Source organism: Eleutherodactylus coqui, chromosome 2 (genome assembly GCF_035609145.1).
Source record: "Eleutherodactylus coqui strain aEleCoq1 chromosome 2, aEleCoq1.hap1, whole genome shotgun sequence".
NCBI classification, from domain to species: Eukaryota; Metazoa; Chordata; class Amphibia; order Anura; family Eleutherodactylidae; genus Eleutherodactylus; species Eleutherodactylus coqui.
In genome coordinates this window covers 144,434,643-144,452,807 of record NC_089838.1, presented here as the reverse complement: position 1 = coordinate 144,452,807, position 18,165 = coordinate 144,434,643, and the positions used below count along the sequence as shown (strand labels likewise).

Below are 18,165 nucleotides of genomic sequence, written 5' to 3'. Positions count from 1 at the left end.
AAGACTTTTTTGTTCTGGGCAGCCAGAAATGGACTACTGTAAATACCAGCATATAAGATGACCCCAGAGAATCTTCTCCAAAGTTGGGGGTCATCTTATACGCCGGGTACAAGCTGTAGAAAAAAAAAAAAAGACAATACTCCCCTCCCTCGGCGTTCTGCGGTGCTGCTGCAGGCTGTCGCTCACTTCTCCTCGTCGACAGAGCATTGCTTTCTGGATGCGGGGCTTGAAATCCTCGCCTCCAGAAAGCTAATGCTCTGATTGGCTAACTCAGGCGGCGTCAGCCAATCACAGCCATTCAATGACAGCTTTCATTGGCTGATGCCTCCTGAGTTAGCCAATCAGAACATTAGCTTTCTGGAGGCGGGGACTTCAAGGAAACACCACGGGAGGTGAGTATTGTTTTTTTTCCCTATACCATATTCCCGGCGTATAAGTCGACAGTTGGGGGGGTCGTCTTATACGCCCAATCATCTTATATGCCGGAATATACAGTAAATGCGATCTGGACCTTCAGGCAGGCTGTGCACTTAAAGGGCTGCTGTGATTGAGCAAAAAGTCACTTCCTGGTAATAGGACCTTTGCCTATTACCAAAATGCCTAATAGAAATGGTTATTGAGCTCTTTTAACTAGAACTTTCTAAATCCCATATGTCTGTCTGTGAACTGATTATAAATTAATGTGTTCCATAATATTAATTTCCTCCAAAATTGTAACACTATTTAAAACTATTTGAAAAAGTTCAGTAAGGGAGTAATGAATAAGGATATGTTGACTCTGCACAGAGTGTGCAAACTTTTTAATGCAATCTCTTTGGCAATTCCTATCTCAAGCTGACATTTCAGGCATGCAGTTGTATGCATATGTATGTATACCTACAGAAAGCTGTCACATCGAAGTATATGTGTTTATCCATGGAAGAAAATTATAGTTAGAAAAATGTGTAAATAAATGTAAAAGCCTCCCTGAATTACAAGCCCCTGCAGGTTCGCTTGGGCTCCAACCTGAAATGTAGAGTAGATTACTAAATGTATTCGCTCGTAGACAAACACTCTAATTAATGCCATCGTAAGCCCTATGGTTGGACTGGCCCACCAACAGATAAGAGGGTACCTCCGGTTGGTTTAGACACAGATACAATATCCTATAGATGAGTCTGATGCTACTCTGTATTATCATCCAATTGCATTTATTTTTTAGATCTGTTAACCATAGAGCTGTACATGATACACATTTAACGTTTTGTTCTTCAGTGTTCTAAAGGCATTGGTTTTTTAATTGCATTCACAATATATCGGCAGCATGCAAAGTGTTTTGGCTGTCAGCTTCCCAAATGTAGTTTTAGTGTATTTGTTCGACTCTTTCTTTCCTCAGTAAAAAGGTCCATTTATCAAGGTCTACCATGTAACAGTGCTTCATCTTTGCCTTATGAATCACTTCATTAGTATGCTGACAGAACTATTTTCACAGTTATAAATTTCCTATGTATGCTGGGTAAATTCAACTAGAACTAATCAGATACAATCCACAAATCCCTCCTACCACAAATGCATTCATTACTCATATGGAATTGAATGATTGTTTGGCATTACAAAAGACAAGAAGGATTTCCTACCGTAATTTGGTCTCACCAATAAGCAATTTTATGCTTATAACAAGAAAAGAAGAAAAAAAAAACCCTCTCTCTCTCTCCTAATATTTGTATCAGTGACATAGCAATAGGGGTCGCAGTTGGCCCCTAAGCTAGGCAGGCCCAAATACCCCTCTCACCTCTACCATTGCTAGGCTTGTCCCTCCTGCGCTCACCCTGTCCATAAAGCATAGTGCTATAAAGATCAACACTTCCTGTTCCCATCACAGAACAGTGCTGACCTCCCGCTGCCTATTATGCGGTCAGAGCAGTAAATGCTCCTCCTGATGTCTGGTGCTTAGGAACGGTTTCCCACCCTGGGCACGTAACAGGCAGTCTGGAAGTGTCGATCTTCATAGTGCTTGGCCAGACAGGGGCTCTATTACAATATAAGGGTAGCGTGGGGCTCTATTACAGCAAAGGGACACAGGTTCCACTATTACTATCAGATAGGGGCTCTATAACTATAACATGGGGAACAGGGGGCTCTATTATTACTATGTAGGGACACAAGGGGTCCTATTACTATATAGGGGAACAGGTGGCTCCATTACTACTTCATAGGGGTACAGGAGTGTTATTGCTACTATATAGGGGTATAGGTTGCTATATTACTATATAGGCGCATAGAGGGCACTATTGCTACTATATAGGAGTCCAGGGGGCTCTTTTACTACTATATAGGGGCATAGGGGGCTATATTGCTTTACAGGGACACGGGCGTTGGGGGAGCTGTATTACTATGTAGTGGTATGGGAGGGCTCTATTACTTTAAGGGGGTTATCGAAGTTAAATAAAAAAAATCATGCTCTGTATGTATAAAAATGATTCCCCCAGCTCAAGTGCTGGTGCTGCATCCTCAGATCTCTGCTATGATGATGCTGCTGCAGCCAAACAGAGATAGCAGTGTTCAAGTACTGTCATCTGTGATTTGCTCCAGCTGCCTGTGACATCCCATAAACAGTAAGACTGCAGACTGTCAACATAGAGAACGGAGCTGCAACACTGCAGCTGAAGGGAGAGGTGAGTATATGATTACTTTTATACATGGGGAGCAAGAATGTTTAAAAAATGTACTTTGACAAACCCTTTATGGGGCACAAAGGGACTTCTATTACTTTGTGAACATTGGGGGGTATTATAACTTTTCTGGGGTACAAAGTGGGGAACTCTTATTATATGGGTGCACAACACAGGTACTCTTTCTCGTGGTGTTCACTAAGGGGGAATTGTGAGGCATTTACTGTGGGAGTCACTGTGAGGGGCATTGGGGAGATAACTTAGTTTCTCTTGATGGGAAAGCTATCTTGTAGATAGGATACCTTTTAATGGCTAACAAAAATACATGATGTTATAGCAAGCTTTCAGGGATATCTCACCCCCTTCGTCAGGCTAATGAGTGAAACTAGTTTGGATGGCACATAATTATAACATACAGATGCAGAGGGGAGGGGGACACCCCTATTGATCTAAATAAATGTTCACACACCGAAATGTGAGACTTCAAAAACACAGAACAGTCTGAGCAGAAAGACAAACACTAAATCAGTCCACAGGAGCTGAGGAATTTGACAGTTTTATGAGGTCTCTGTTCACTAATGCAAATCGAAAAAATACCTCTACAGCGCCATCTATTGGATGACAGCATTCCTTCAATTCAAAATTACTTCATAAAAAAAAGTCTACAATGATTGGGATTTTTAAACCATGGCAGAAACCATGCATTTACAGACTGTTTCGGGGAGAGGAGCATTGCACAAGAATGTTTCCATCCAATAGGGGGTGCTGTTGAGGTAGTATTTCTGTCTTATATGTGCATTATTGAAAGAGTCAGAAGCAGTGTCATGTCTCCTTAAGAAGAGCACCCAAAAAGTGTGTAGGGACACCTAGTGGGTGAGTGGATATGGAGATGGTATAGTCTCTCCCCAAGGAGAGCACCTAGAAGGGGCAAGGGGACATCTAAAAGCTAAGTAAGGAGACTTATAAGGCAATGCTCCTCTCCCGAAACAGGCTGTATATGCATGGTTTCTGGCTTGGTTTAAAAACTACTGATGAGGGGCAAACACCCCCGAAACAGTCTGTATATGCATGGTTTCTGGCTTAGTTCAAAAAATCCTAATTGTAGTCTTTATTTATAAGGTCACTTTGAATTGAAGGAATGTTGCCATCCAATAGATGGTGCTGTAGAGGTATTTTTCCGATTTGCATTGGTGAACAGAAACATCATAAAACTGTCAAATTCCTCAGCTCCTGTGGACTGATTTAGTGTTTGTCTCTCTGCTCAGACTGTCTTGTGTTTTTGAAGTCTCAAATTTCTGTGTGTGAACATTTATTTAGATCAAGAGGGGTGTGCCCCCTCCCATCTGCATGTTATAATTATGTGCCATCCAAACTAGTTCCATCCATTAGCCTGAAGGGGGCGATATCCCCGAAAGCTTGCTGTAACATCATGTGTTTTTGTTAGCCATTAAAAGGTATCATATACAAGATTACTTGGTTTCTCTTGCTGGGAGCAATCAGCTATTAAATGATGTACATTAAATAAATTTCATTGCTTAAAGCATATTTTAAAGTTTCTAATAATGACATTTCTTTTTCTAATAGGTCCATTTTGATATAATGAACATGTGACTACAAATATTACTGCTGAATAGTAAATTTAGTTTTATCACATATTTTACATTATATTTTGCTCTATTTAACCATTTGTGTATTTGGCATTTCTACCTTGAAATTTTCAGGTAGAAAAATTGTTTTTTTTTTTTAGTTTTTATCATAACTATTATTAATAATTACACTTAAGGTACCTTTTACACTGTACGACTTTCGAGCTCATAGGTGCCCAACAGCTGTTCCAGCAACTATCGCTCCTGAGCTTTCACACAGGAGCTATATCCATTCAGTGAATGGAGGCGGAGTGGGAAAGAGATCTCTTCCAACCACCGACTTACATTCTCTGCAAACAGGTAGTTGCTCTTAGATTGAACAACTCCTCTTTACATTGTGGGAGAAGCCACTGAGTAGTTGTTTATTTCTGTGAGCTGAAATGGAACGACTCGTGACCACTAGGTAACTTGTTGCTGAGTTCCATGTCAGGAGGCCTGTTTACACGGATCGGGAGTGGTCCATAATCGCTCACTTGAGGGATTATTTGGGCGACTATTGGCCTTTGTTAAAGTACCTGTAGGTCAGCCCCTGCATGTTTTGTAAATTTGACCTGCAGCAATCATTTAGAGAAGGTGTTGTCTTGATTGGACAAATGCTATTAAGAATAAACAAAATGATTATCATGGATGTAACATTAAATGCAGAATAACAGTGTGGAAAAACCCTTTTATTTTTTACATTGTAGGTCCAATAAGTAGCATCCTGGTAAACAAATATGGCAGTCGTCCAGTCGTACTAGCAGGAGGGTTTCTCTGCAGCATAGGAATGATTTCAGCATCGTTCTGCAACAGTGTACTTGAACTGTACATTTGTATTGGTGTCATCGGAGGTAAGTAACAAAAACAATATTTAATGTATTCTGATATTGAGAAAGAGCTACATCTATAGCAGAGAAGGTGTCCTATACGAGTGTCTCGTACTGTAGGACACACACCTCTTGCCATCTATCTACAGTCTAATAGTGGCTTATGATGATATCCCTCCATCCCTGTTCAGTTCTATTTTGAGAAATACCGTATTATAGCATGTATGATAACTGCCTTAGGGCTTAGTCAGACGGGCGTTTTTTGCCGCGATTTGCGCATGCGCATGCGTCCGGCGATTTTTTTAAAACCATTGCTTCGCAATGGTATCGGACACATGAGCGCTTTTTATGCGCTCGTCCGAAAAATTATAGAACAAAAAATCGCAGATCGCACCTATCTGCGATCTGCGATTCCTGTTCGCTTCTGTATATGCGCTCAATGGGGCCGGCGGCAGCAGCGCCGACCCCATTGAGAACATATAGAAGACAAATCATTCTTCTCTGCCACAGCTGTAACAGCTGTGACAGAGAAGAACGATGTTTGCCCATTGAATTCAATGGAGCGGCAATACAGCCGCTCCATTGAAAGCAATGGGCTGCCGGCGTGCGCGGGGTGAATTGTCGGGAAGGGGTTAAATATATAAACCCTTCCCTGCAATTCATGCTAAAATGTGTTAAAATAAAAAAAAATTGTATACTCACCTTTCCGCTGCAGCCGGAGTCCAGCCGCGGCCGCTGTCAGTTCTCCTGAACTGCTTCTCGGCACTATTCAGCCGGCGGGGCTTTAAAATCCCCGCCTGCTGAATGATCTGCTCTGATTGGTCACAGCCTGACCAATCAGAGGCCGGTTTCACTCACACACCCATTCATGAATTCATGAATGGGTGAGTGACTGCTGCCTCTCAGCGCTGAGCCAATCAGGGGCAGGTCTGACTCACATCCATTCATGAATTCATGAATGGGTGTGAGTGAGGCATGCCTCTGATTGGCTCAGCGCTGAGCCAATCAGGGGGCAGGTCTGACTCACACCCCCTTCACACCCACTGCAGGACGGCCGAGCGGAGCTGCAGGCAGAAGGTGAGAATGCAATTTTTTTTTATTTTAACACATTTTAGGATGGATTGCAGGTAAGGGCTTATATATTTAAGCCCTTACCGACAATTCATCCCGGGCTCGCCCGCAGCGCATTGCTTTCAATGGAGACGGCTGTATTGCCGTCTCCATTGAATGCAATGCGCTGGACAGCTCCGGCCCGTTTCTAATGAAACGCGGCTAGGAGCAGATTTTCGGGCGATTTGCGGGCGACTTGCGCGCACCGGTCACGCGATTTGCGGATGCGCATCCGTCATGCGATCCGCAAATCGCGGCAAAAAACGCCCGTCTGACTAAGGCCTTAATCACATGACATTCCAGTCATTAATGTCTTTCCATCACAACCATTTTTGGTGGAGACTTTTGTTTTTCATCCCTGCCTAACTTTTCATAACTTTTTTTATTTTTATTTTTGCATCGACATGTGACTGCTTATTTTTTGCAGGGAAGATTGTATTTTTAATGGTACAATTTAATGTATTGATAAACTTTAAAAATATTTTGTCAGTTGTAAAAAGAAAAACACACAATTTTGGGGGGAATTATTTGTATTTCATTTTTATGCCTCTTGCTGCTTAGTAAAAATGTCATATTACCTTTTTTTGGGGATCAATATGTTTACAGCCCTACCAAATTTATATAGTTTTTGTTATGTTTCACTACTTTTACTAAATAGAGCATTGTAATATATTTTTATTTATATTCCGTCAAAAAAAAATCTGAAAAGCATAATTTTTTGCATTTTTCTATCGATTTAAGCTATTTGAGGGTTTGCTTTTCTGAAAGCAGAGCTAAAGTTTTTATAGGTACTATTTTTAGATACCTATGACTGTCCATTTTTTATTCCATTCTTCCTGACATTGTTTGATCTTTGTTTCCAGCATGGCATGCCCCATTGTGTTGGATAAGTAATGTAAAATTCTAATAGTTCAAAAATCATTTGGATGCTTTTACATAATTATGTAATTATAATTAATCGGAATAGGTATTTTGAACTTTAAGGTTTTTTAGATGTTTTGGAAAAATTTAACTGTTTTTGTTTTTATTTTTTTTTTATTATCACTAGGGCATTTTACAATGTGATTGTTTATATAATACACTGCAATACGTCTGTTTTGCAGGGTTTTATGCTGAAAGCATTACCCTCTTAAATACTGTTTCTAGGAAGGTGTAATAATAGTGCTATGATGGCAATCTGGTAGAGATGAGCGAACACCAAAATGTTCGGGTGTTCGTTATTCGGAACGAACTTCCCGTGATGCTCGAGGGTTCGTTTCGAACAACGAACCCCATTGAAGTCAATGGGCGACCAGAACATTTTTGTATTTCGCCGATGCTCGCTAAGGTTTTCATGTGTGAAAATCTGGGCAATTCAGGAAAGTGATGGGAATGACACAGTGACGGATAGGGCAGGCGAGGGGCTACATGGTGGGCTGCATCTCAAGTTCACAGGTCCCACTATTAAGCCACAATAGCGGCAAGAGTGCCCCCCCCCCCCCCCCCACTGTCAGCATAAAGATCGTCCTCCTCTGGCACAGCTGTAACAGCTGTAGCAGAGAAGAACGATGTTTGCCCATTGAATTCAATGGAACCGGCAATACAGCCGACTCCACTGAATGCAATGGGCTGCCGGCGATCGCAGGATGAATGGTCGGAAAGGGGTTAAATATATAACCCCTTTCCTGCAATTCATCCAGAAATGTGTTACACTAAAAATATATACCGGCGTATAAGGCGACGGGGCGTATAAGACGACCCCCCAACTGTCACCTTATACGCCGGTAATACAGTGGAGCAAAGAATAAAAAGCATTACTTACGTTTTTAGATGATCTGCGGCGCTCCTGCAGGCTGTCACTCCCTCCTAATCCACGGCAGACAAGCTTTCTCTATGAAAGGCTTTAAATCCCTGCCTCCAGAAAGACACGTGCCTTCAGCCAATCACAGCCAATGACAATGATGTCATTGAATGGCTGTGATTGGCTGTGTTTCTGGAGGCGGGGATTTCAAGCCTTGAAATCCCCGCCTCCAGAAACACAGCCAATCACAGCCATTCAATGACATCATTGTCATTGGCTGTGATTGGCTGAAGGCACATGTGCTTCTGGAGGCAGGGATTTAAAGTCTTTCGTGGAGAAAGCAATACTCTGCCGTGGACCAGGAGGGAGTGACAGCCTGCAGGAGCGCCGCAGATCATCTAAAAATGTAAGTAATGCTTTTTATTCTTTGCTCCACTGTATTACCGGCGTATAAGGTGACAGTTGGGGGGTCGTCTTATACGCCCCGTCGCCTTATACGCCGGTATATATTTTTAGTGTAACACATTTCTGGATGAATTGCAGGAAAGGGGTTATATATTTAACCCCTTTCCGACCATTCATCCTGCGATCGCCGGCAGCCCATTGCATTCAGTGGAGTCGGCTGTATTGCCGGTTCCATTGAATTCAATGGGCAAACATCGTTCTTCTCTGCTACAGCTGTTACAGCTGTGCCAGAGAAGAAGGATTTGTCTTCTATATGTTCTCAATGGGGTCAGCGCTGCTGCCGCTGGCCCCATTGAGCGCATATAGAATGCATCCATAGCGAGCAGCGGGAGGGGCAGATTTCAATACTCGGGTGACACCTTATCTCCCCAGCCACTCACAGCAGGGGGGGTGGTATAGGGCTTAAACGTTGCAGGGGGAAGTTGTAATGCCTTCCCTGTCTTTATATTGGCCAAAAAAAAGCGCTAACGTCTCAGGGAAGAAAGTTTAATTTACCAGAACACCGCATGGTGTTCGTTACGAATAACGAACATCCCGAACACCCTAATATTCGCACGAATATCAAGCTCGGACGAACGCGTTCGCTCATCTCTACAATCTGGGGATCATTTATGTAATGGCCTTGGCTAAACAGCAACCCATCAGCGCCCTGCAATCACATTATAGGGGACTTAGTGGGGTGAAAGAGTGAGCCCCTTCCTCTGTCTAACCATTTAGATGCCACAGTTGCTAGTGACCTCAGCATCTGAGGGGTTAAATGATCCTTGCAGGTAGGTGTCAGCTGTATAACATAGAAATGGTTAAAAAGGTGTCTAATGAAGACAACCCTTGCTCATGAACACTTTTAGGAAATATATACATCTTTGGGCCTATGATCAGTGGCAGACTGGACCCATACGTACATTATATGGACAGTCATTCATTTGAATGCCCGATCACACCCATCGTCCTCTAGTGATAACAGCTCACTGCTGGATTTTAGAGAATCCAAACTCTCCATCAACATATTGCCACATTCTTCAATTTTGTGAGGAAACCACTTTAAGTAAAAAATGCTAGCATTCCACGTATTCCTATTGCTAAGCAGATATTCTGCACGACAGAAATAAGACATAACTGAAGCAAATCTGCTTCTGATTTCTCTTTGCAGATATTGCTTGATGTTTAATACTTGCTGTGAAGTTTTTCTTTGCTTTGATTAATGCTTATTGACAATATATTCCATGTTGAACAATGTTTTCTTCTCCAAATAGGTCTTGGATTGGCATTTAATCTTCAACCAGCTTTAGCAATTATTGGGAAGTATTTCTTAAAAAAGCGTCCAATTGCAAATGGATTGGCTATGGCAGGAAGCCCAGTATTTTTAAGCACATTGGCTCCTCTTAATCAGTTTCTCTTCAATAAATTTGGATGGAGGGGAAGCTTTTTAGTTTTGGGAGCTATCCTATTAAACTGTTGTGTGGCTGGAAGCCTCATGAGGCCTCTTGGACCTAAACCCGTAAAGAAAGATGAAGAAAAAGCAGATCAGAAACCTCTTAAGAAAGAGACTTTATCAGTATGTCAGAGCATTAACAAGTATTTAGACCTATCACTCTTTAAACACCGAGGGTTTCTTATTTACTTATCTGGAAATTGCATCATGTTTCTCGGATTCTTTGCTCCAATTGTTTTCCTAGCTCCCTATGCTAAGCACATGGGCATTGACGAATACTCAGCTGCATTTTTATTGTCTATCCTAGCTTTTGTAGACATGGTTGCAAGGCCTTCCATGGGAATGGTGGCAAATTCTAAATATATACGTCCAAAGATACAGTATTTTTTTAGTTTTGCTATTCTGTATAATGGCGTTTGCCATGTTTTGTGCCCGTTAGCTAATGATTATACTGGACTGGTCATATATGCAGTATTTTTTGGTTTTGCTTTTGGTATGGTAAGCAGTGTACTCTTTGAAACTCTGATGGACATTGTTGGACCAGCAAGATTCTCTAGTGCTGTTGGACTTGTGACCATTGTGGAATGTTGCCCTGTTCTAATTGGGCCTCCTCTGGGAGGTAAGAATACCTATTTCTGTTTATCTATGTATAACTACAGTAAATTAAGTAATACATTTGCAAATTAGTCTATAACAAATACAATTGTTTCATGACAAAACAAAACTGAATCATGAGAGCAACATTAGTGTGTGTTAATATGTCATCATTATGACATCATTTCTGCTGATTATTATATGAGAGTTTATGACACATTTTTTTATAGAAATTAAAAACAGTATTGGTGGTGCTGCACTAATAAAAGAAAGGGGTTGTTCCATAAAAAATGTTTATAGTTAATTTCCAGCCCTTAATTCTAAAAATTATTTGTATTTACACTTTGTATCCCCATGTATACCAGGACTAATGTTAGACTAGCACCACCTGCTATTTATGTTGAATAGCCTTTTTGTATCCACTTCCGTAATTGTTCCAAGTTGGTCACACATGATCAGTCTTGCTCCTCTTTATGTTCCACTGGGTATGTCGAAGGAAACCTTGAGCAAATGATATGAGAGAGATGGCATTATTGCAACTGCCATTTCTCAGCATCCTTCACCTACTCAGTGGAGCAGGCAGATAAGCAAGACTGTACATGGTGACCATCTTGAGAAACATGCTGAGATTCTCAATGCTGAGAACACGTCAGAAGAAGCTGGGAAAGCACAGTGCTGTTTTGACAAATCCTGTTTAATCACTCTAAATAAATGATTGAAGCAGCCAATGCCAGTTCAATTTGTTGAATATTCTGTACTGATTAATTTATAATACCAAAATATATAATGGTCATACATTTTTTGGCCGCCTGCTGCTGCCACTTGAGGGGCTTAGCATCTTGCAGCATATGAATTGATTACTGAGTCCAATGGAAAGTCCACATACCTCAAGTCCACCCTAGTGAATAAACATAGGTCATTGAGGCATAGGACTGTTCCATTTTACCCCATAGTGGAAGCTAAGTAAATGTCCAATTGCCTATTGAAATCCAAATGTTACATTTTGACATCTGCAAATTTTTGTAAATCCTAAAGAACATTAACTTAGCATACGTTTTAGTACTATACATTTGTTATGTTTGCCATTTTTCTACTTAGACAGTAAACTGATATTGTAGTCTTTAAATAATATATACCATCTGAGGTTTCTTAGGAAATGGCAACCATTAATAAAAAATGCAATTAGGGTTGCCAATAATCATTAAAGGAGCATTCTCTCTGAGGTTTTTATGGCATAGCCACAGTGCTGCTTGCTTGGTTCCTCTCGAACTTCCCATATTCTTCAATTTATTAAACAAAACAATTACCGTATATACCGGCGTATAAGGCGACGGGGCGTATAAGACGACCCCCCAACTGTCACCTTATACGCCGGTATTCAGTGGAGAAAAAAAAAAAAATTTTATTACTCACCTCCCACGGCGTTCTGTCGCGCTCCGGCAGGATGTCGCTCGCTCCGGCAGGCTGTCGCTCGCTCCTCGTCCCCGGCGCAGCATAGCTTTCTGAATGTGGGGCTTGAAATCCCCGCTTCCAGAAAGCTAATACACACGCCGGCAGCCATGACATCATTGAATGGCTGTGATTGGCTAAAGCACACGTGGCTTCAGCCAATCACACTATTCAATGACATCATTGAATGGGTGTGATTGCTAACACGTGCGCCTTCAGCCAATCACAGCCATTCAATGATGTCATTGAATAGTGTGATTGGCTGAAGCCACGTGTGCTTTAGCCAATCACAGCCATTCAATGCTGTCATGGCTGCCGGCGTGTGTATTAGCTTTCTGGAAGCGGGGATTTCAAGCCCCGCATTCAGAAAGCTATGCTGCGCCGGGGACGAGGAGCGAGCGACAGCCTGCCGGAGCGAGCGACATCCTGCCGGAGCGCGACAGGACGCCGTGGGAGGTGAGTAATAAAATTTTTTTTTTTTACACTTTTTTTTTTTTTGTATTACCGGCGCATAAGACGACCCCCGACTGCAGAGCAGATTTTTCGGGGTTCAAAAGTCGTCTTATACGCCGGTATATACGGTAAATAAGCAACTACACTGTATGCAAACTAAAACAAAATTCCCAACTGTTCTCATTGATCTTCTCAATGTACACACAAATAACATTTTTTTTTATCTATAGATGCCATATAATACAACATATTAACACGTGAGAGAATGAAAATTTGTCATTTGTTAAATCGAGATGAGCAAGTATACTCGCTAAGGCACATTACTCGAGCGAGAGAGATCTCCCCTCCGTTCCTCCCCGCTCTCCCCCGCCGCTCCCTGCCCCCCACCGGCCCCTGAATTTTTAGAGACGAGCGGGGAGATACTTGGCTAAGGCACTACTCGCTCGAGTAATGTGCCTTAGCGAGTATACTCGCTCATCTCTATTGTTAAAGTATGCCTACAGTTTCAGATGACTTTTCAAAACAAGCTGCCAGGAATAACACGATATCTGTCCATAATGGTGACTTGTATCCGGCACTTATCATAAGTTTATCACTCTGCAAGTTGTATATTTAATTTTCAGTTATCTCTGAGTTGGTGGAAGGAGACTGTTGCTATGCTGTCTTCTATACATTGTACATCCTCTCAAACAGTCAAAAACCATTCAAGCCTTTTATCCAAGAGGTTGGAAATACTTTTCTCTATCTGTTTATAGCACAAACAGGCATAACTTCATCATGTAGGAACATTATACAGCAGTACTGGGCAGTATAGATGTGATTTCAGTAGCTGTAACACAGTACATATTTCCCCATTTGCCACAACAGCATATCAGTATGAGTCTCTATCTTTCCTCCTTCCATCCTCTTCATAGATGTCTATGAGCATCATGAGTCATTACCCTCCTTCACATCCTGTTCTCTATCTTGTAATCTCTGGTACTATAGATGGATTTCAAATAACAAAATCAATGGACAGTAAATTAACACAAGTTGTGCAGTGGCCATTTAAGTGGTGAGCCCTAGTATGTTTCTACCTGCTATATCCCAAGTTAATTTACAATTGAAGCTTTAACAATTGGGACAGCAACAGTAAATTTTCTTTTTATTGGTCATGAATATGGAGAAGAGAAAAATAAACAAATATAACTTTATTAGAGTATATCATTAATGGACAGCGATTTACAGACCAATCAGCAGTACCATGCTTCAATACAAGGGCGTAACTATAGAGGGTGCAGGGGATGCGGTTGCACCTGGGCCCAGGAGCCTTAGGAGGCCCATAAGGCCTCTCTTCTCCATATAGGGAGCCCAGTACTATGAATAAAGCAGTTGGGGGCCCTGTTACACGTTTTGCATTGGGGCCCAGAAGCTTCAAGTTATACCTCTGTGCAGCATGATTTAGGTATGGGTACGGGTACAGATACAGATAGAGGGGGGGGGGGGCCCAGCTCACCTTTTGCATCAGGGCCCCTGAGCCTTTAGTTACGCCCCTGCTTCAATACATATGAAGCAATATATAGCACCCATGATTATTGATTGCAAGAATTTTAAGCTGTTCTTGAGAGGATGATGAGAATATCATGATGCATAGTGCCATCTAAAATCTACTTTTTTATTATGCCTGTGGTGAAGAGACACAAAACATAATTGTAATATAGTATGCAGGGAATAAAGCTTAAAATATAAGTCCCAGTTTTTATCCTAATAGCCCTTGTTACAATGGTGTGTCTGTAAACCCTTTGCTCTACATTGCTCTCAATTAATACCTATATACCGTTCTATAAATATAAGTGACAGTTTATAAACCTATTATTACATCTAAAGATAAGTGACTGCAGCTACTGATCATAGCTGCTCTTAATTGTACTTTCCTTTATACTTTAAGCTTTTAAGAGTAGCTAGTTAGCGATCTAACATCCACATTAAATCTTATGTAGGAGCTCCACATTCGCAGGTCATATATTACTATTATACTACTGTATAAAATATTATACTTGAGTCTGCAAACAGCACTTCTCGCAGTTCTTACAAGACAATACTAGATTTTAGTGCCAATTACTGTACTATTAATATAATAAGAGGGAATAATGTTTCCTAAAGAATACCTATTAGTACAATCACTCTACAGGTATTTGTATATATACTGTACACTAAGGGGGAAATTTACTATGAACGACTTTTCCAATACCAAGTGGTGTAATTTTCCCCAGTGCACAATGCATGAAGAAGCTCTGTATGCCAAATCCCACCCAGCATAAAATTCTGGCAAAATTTATTATGACAGTTGTATATGTAAATTATACATACATTTGTTAGTTTAGGGCACGCCTCCCCAAAAAAGCCCTACACATTTTTTTTTAGAAAAGTTTCAAGGTCAGCGCAAAAAGCTAACAAGTTGCAATTTTTTTTTGCGAAAGTGGGACTTAAACAAGAATTTTAGATGTAGTTTTTTTTTTTAATGCCAGAATTCTGTCATAATTGCTATTATAAACTTGCTGTTTCCTGTAAATGTTTATCGTCTGCCTTCATGCTTTCTGAGTTGGCTGCCACTTCCTGATGTGATGTAAAAGCTACATTGTGTGTTCTGTGATAATCAGTAGTTTCCCCTCTCACCATCTGATACATTGAGCAAATCAGTTTCACATGGAATCAATTCACCCGTTTTGTTCTATTAACATACACTACCGTTCAAAAGTTTGGGGTCACCCAAACAATTTTGTGTTTTCCATGAAAAGTCACACTTATTCACCACCATGCGTTGTGAAATGAATAGAAAATAGAGTCAAGACATTGACAAGGTTAGAAATAATGATTTGTATTTGAAATAACATTGTTTTTACATCAAACTTTGCTTTCGTCAAAGAATCCTCCTTTTGCAGCAATTACAGCATTGCACACCTTTGACATTCTAGCTGTTAATTTGTTGAGGTAAGCTTGTGAAATTGCACCCCACGCTTCTAGAAGCATCTCCCACAAGTTGGATTGGTTGGATGGGCACTTCTGGCGTACCATACGGTCAAGCTGCTCCCACAACAGCTCAATGGGGTTCAGATCTGGTGACTGCGCTGGCCACTCCATTACCGATAGAATACCAGCTGCCTGCTTCTGCTGTAAATAGTTCTTGCACAATTTGGAGGTGTGTTTAGGGTCATTGTCCTGTTGTAGGATGAAATTGGTTCCAATCAAGCGCTGTCCACTGGCTATGGCATGGCGTTGCAAAATGGAGTGATAGCCTTCCTTATTCAGAATCCCTTTTACCCTGTACAAATCTCCCACCTTACCAGCACCAAAGCAACCCCAGACCATCACATTACCTCCACCATGCTTAACAGATGGCGTCAGGCATTCTTCCAGCATCTTTTCATTTGTTCTGCGTCTCACAAACGTTCTTCTTTGTGATCCAAACACCTCAAACTTGGATTCATCCGTCCACAACACTTTTTTCCAGTCTTCCTCTGTCCAATGTCTGTGTTCTTTTGCCCATCTTAATCTTTTTCTTTTATTGACCAGTCTCAGATATGGCTTTTTCTTTGCCACTCTGCCCTGAAGCCCAAAATCCCGCAGCCGCCTCTTCACTGTAGATGTTGACACTGGTGTTTTGCGGGTACTATTTAATGAAGATGCCAGTTGGGTACCTGTGAGGCGTCTGTTTCTCAAACTAGAGACTAATGTGCTTATCTTCTTGCTTAGTTGTGCAACGCGGCCTCCCACTTCTTTTTCTACTCTGGTTAGAGCCTGTTTGTGCTGTCCTCTGAAGGGAGTAGTACACACCGTTGTAGGAAATCTTCAATTTCTTAGCAATTTCTCGCATGGAATAGCCTTCATTTCTAAGAACAAGAATAGACTGTCGAGTTTCAGATGAAAGTTCTCTTTTTCTGGCCATTTTGAGCGTTTAATTGACCCCACAAATGTGATGCTCCAGAAACTCAATCTGCTCACAGGAAGGTCAGTTTTGTAGCTTCTGTAACGAGCTAGACTGTTTTCAGATGTGTGAACATGATTGCACAAGGGTTTTCTAATCATCAATTAGCCTTCTGAGCCAATGAGCAAACACATTGTACCATTAGAACACTGGAGTGATAGTTGCTGGAAATGGGCCTCTATTCACCTTTGTAGATATTGCACAAAAAAACAGGAATTTGCAGCTAGAATAATCATTTACCACATTAGCAATGTATAGAGTGCATTTGTTTAAAGTTAGGACTAGTTTAAAGTTATCTTCATTGAAAAGTACAGTGCTTTTCCTTCAAAAATAAGGACATTTCAATGTGACCCCAAACTTTTGAACGGTAGTGTACATAGTAACATAGTATGTTGGGCTGAATGAAGACAATGTCCATCTAGCTCAGCCTGTTTCAACACCCTTGTTGCTCCAGAGGAAAGCAAAAACCCCCAAACTCAGAAGCCAATTAGCTAGAGATGAGCGAGCACCAAAATGCTCGGGTGCTCGTTACTCGAGACGAATTTTTCGTGATGCTCGAGGGTTCGTTTCGAGTAACGAACCCCATTGAAGTCAATGGGCGACTCGAGCACTTTTGTATATCGCCGATGCTCGCTAAGGTTTTCATTTGTGAAAATCTGGGCAATTCAAGAAAGTGATGGGAACGACACAGAAACGGATAGGGCAGGCGAGGGGCTACATGTTGGGCTGCATCTCAAGTTCCCAGGTCCCACTATTAAGCCACAATAGCAGCAAGAGTGGGCCCCCCCCCAACAACTTTTACATCTGAAAAGCCCTCATTAGCAATGCATACCTTAGCTAAGCACCACACTATCTCCAACAAAGCACAATCACTGCCTGCATGACACTCCGCTGCCACTTCTCCTGGGTTACATGCTGCCAAATCCCCCCCCCCCCCCACGACCCAGTGTCCACAGCGCACACCAAACTGTCCCTGCCCAGCCTTCAGCTGCCCTCATGCCACGCCACCCTCATGTCTATTTATAAGTGTGTCTGCCACAGGAAAAGCAGGCACACACTGCAGAGGGTTGGCATGGCTAGGCAGCGACGCTCTTGAAAAGGGGCGGGGCGATAGCCCACAATGCTGTACAGAAGCAATGAGAAATCCAATCCTGTGCCACCTCCATCTGGAGCTGCACACGTGGGCATAGCAATGGGGAACCTATGTGCCACACACTATTCATTCTGTCAAGGTGTCTGCATGCCCCAGTCAGACCGCGTTTTTTTATATATAGTCACAGGCAGGTACAACTCCGCAATGGGAATTCCGTGTGCACCCACAGCATGGGTGGCTCCCTGGAACCCACCGGCGGTACATAAAAATATCCCATTGCATTGCCCATCACAGCTGAGGTAGTATTGTCATGTTTAATGCAGGTGGGCTTCGGCCCACACTGCATGCCCCAGTCAGACTGGGGTTCTTTAGAAGTAGACACATGCAGTTACAACTCCCTGTGGACCGACAGCATGGGTGGGTGCCAGGAAGCCACCGGTGGTACATAAATATATCCCATTGCATTGCCCAACACAGCTGAGGTAGTAATGTAATGTTTAATGCAGGTGGGCTTCGGCCCACACTGCATGCTCCAGTCAGACTGGGGTTCTTTAGAAGTGGAAACAGATGCATTTACAACTCCCTGTGGACCCACAGCATGGGTGGCTCCCTGGAACCCACCGGCGGTACATAAAAATATCCCATTGCATTGCCCATCACAGCTGAGGTAGTAATGTCATGTTTAATGCAGGTGGGTTTCGGCCCACACTGCATGCCCCAGT

The 18,165-nt window shown here is 42.0% G+C and overlaps 1 protein-coding gene across 2 annotated transcripts in view; it reads left to right on the top strand.

The window, feature by feature from the left end:
• SLC16A7 (solute carrier family 16 member 7) overlaps window positions 1–18,165 on the top strand; it is a 116,820-nt gene that overhangs the window by 71,383 nt on the left and 27,272 nt on the right. For both annotated transcript variants that reach the window (XM_066591707.1, XM_066591706.1), the window contains exons 3-4: window positions 4,984–5,127; window positions 9,712–10,509. In XM_066591707.1, coding sequence (XP_066447804.1) covers window positions 4,984–5,127; window positions 9,712–10,509 — 942 coding nt within the window. The remainder of the gene's footprint in view (window positions 1–4,983; window positions 5,128–9,711; window positions 10,510–18,165) is intronic.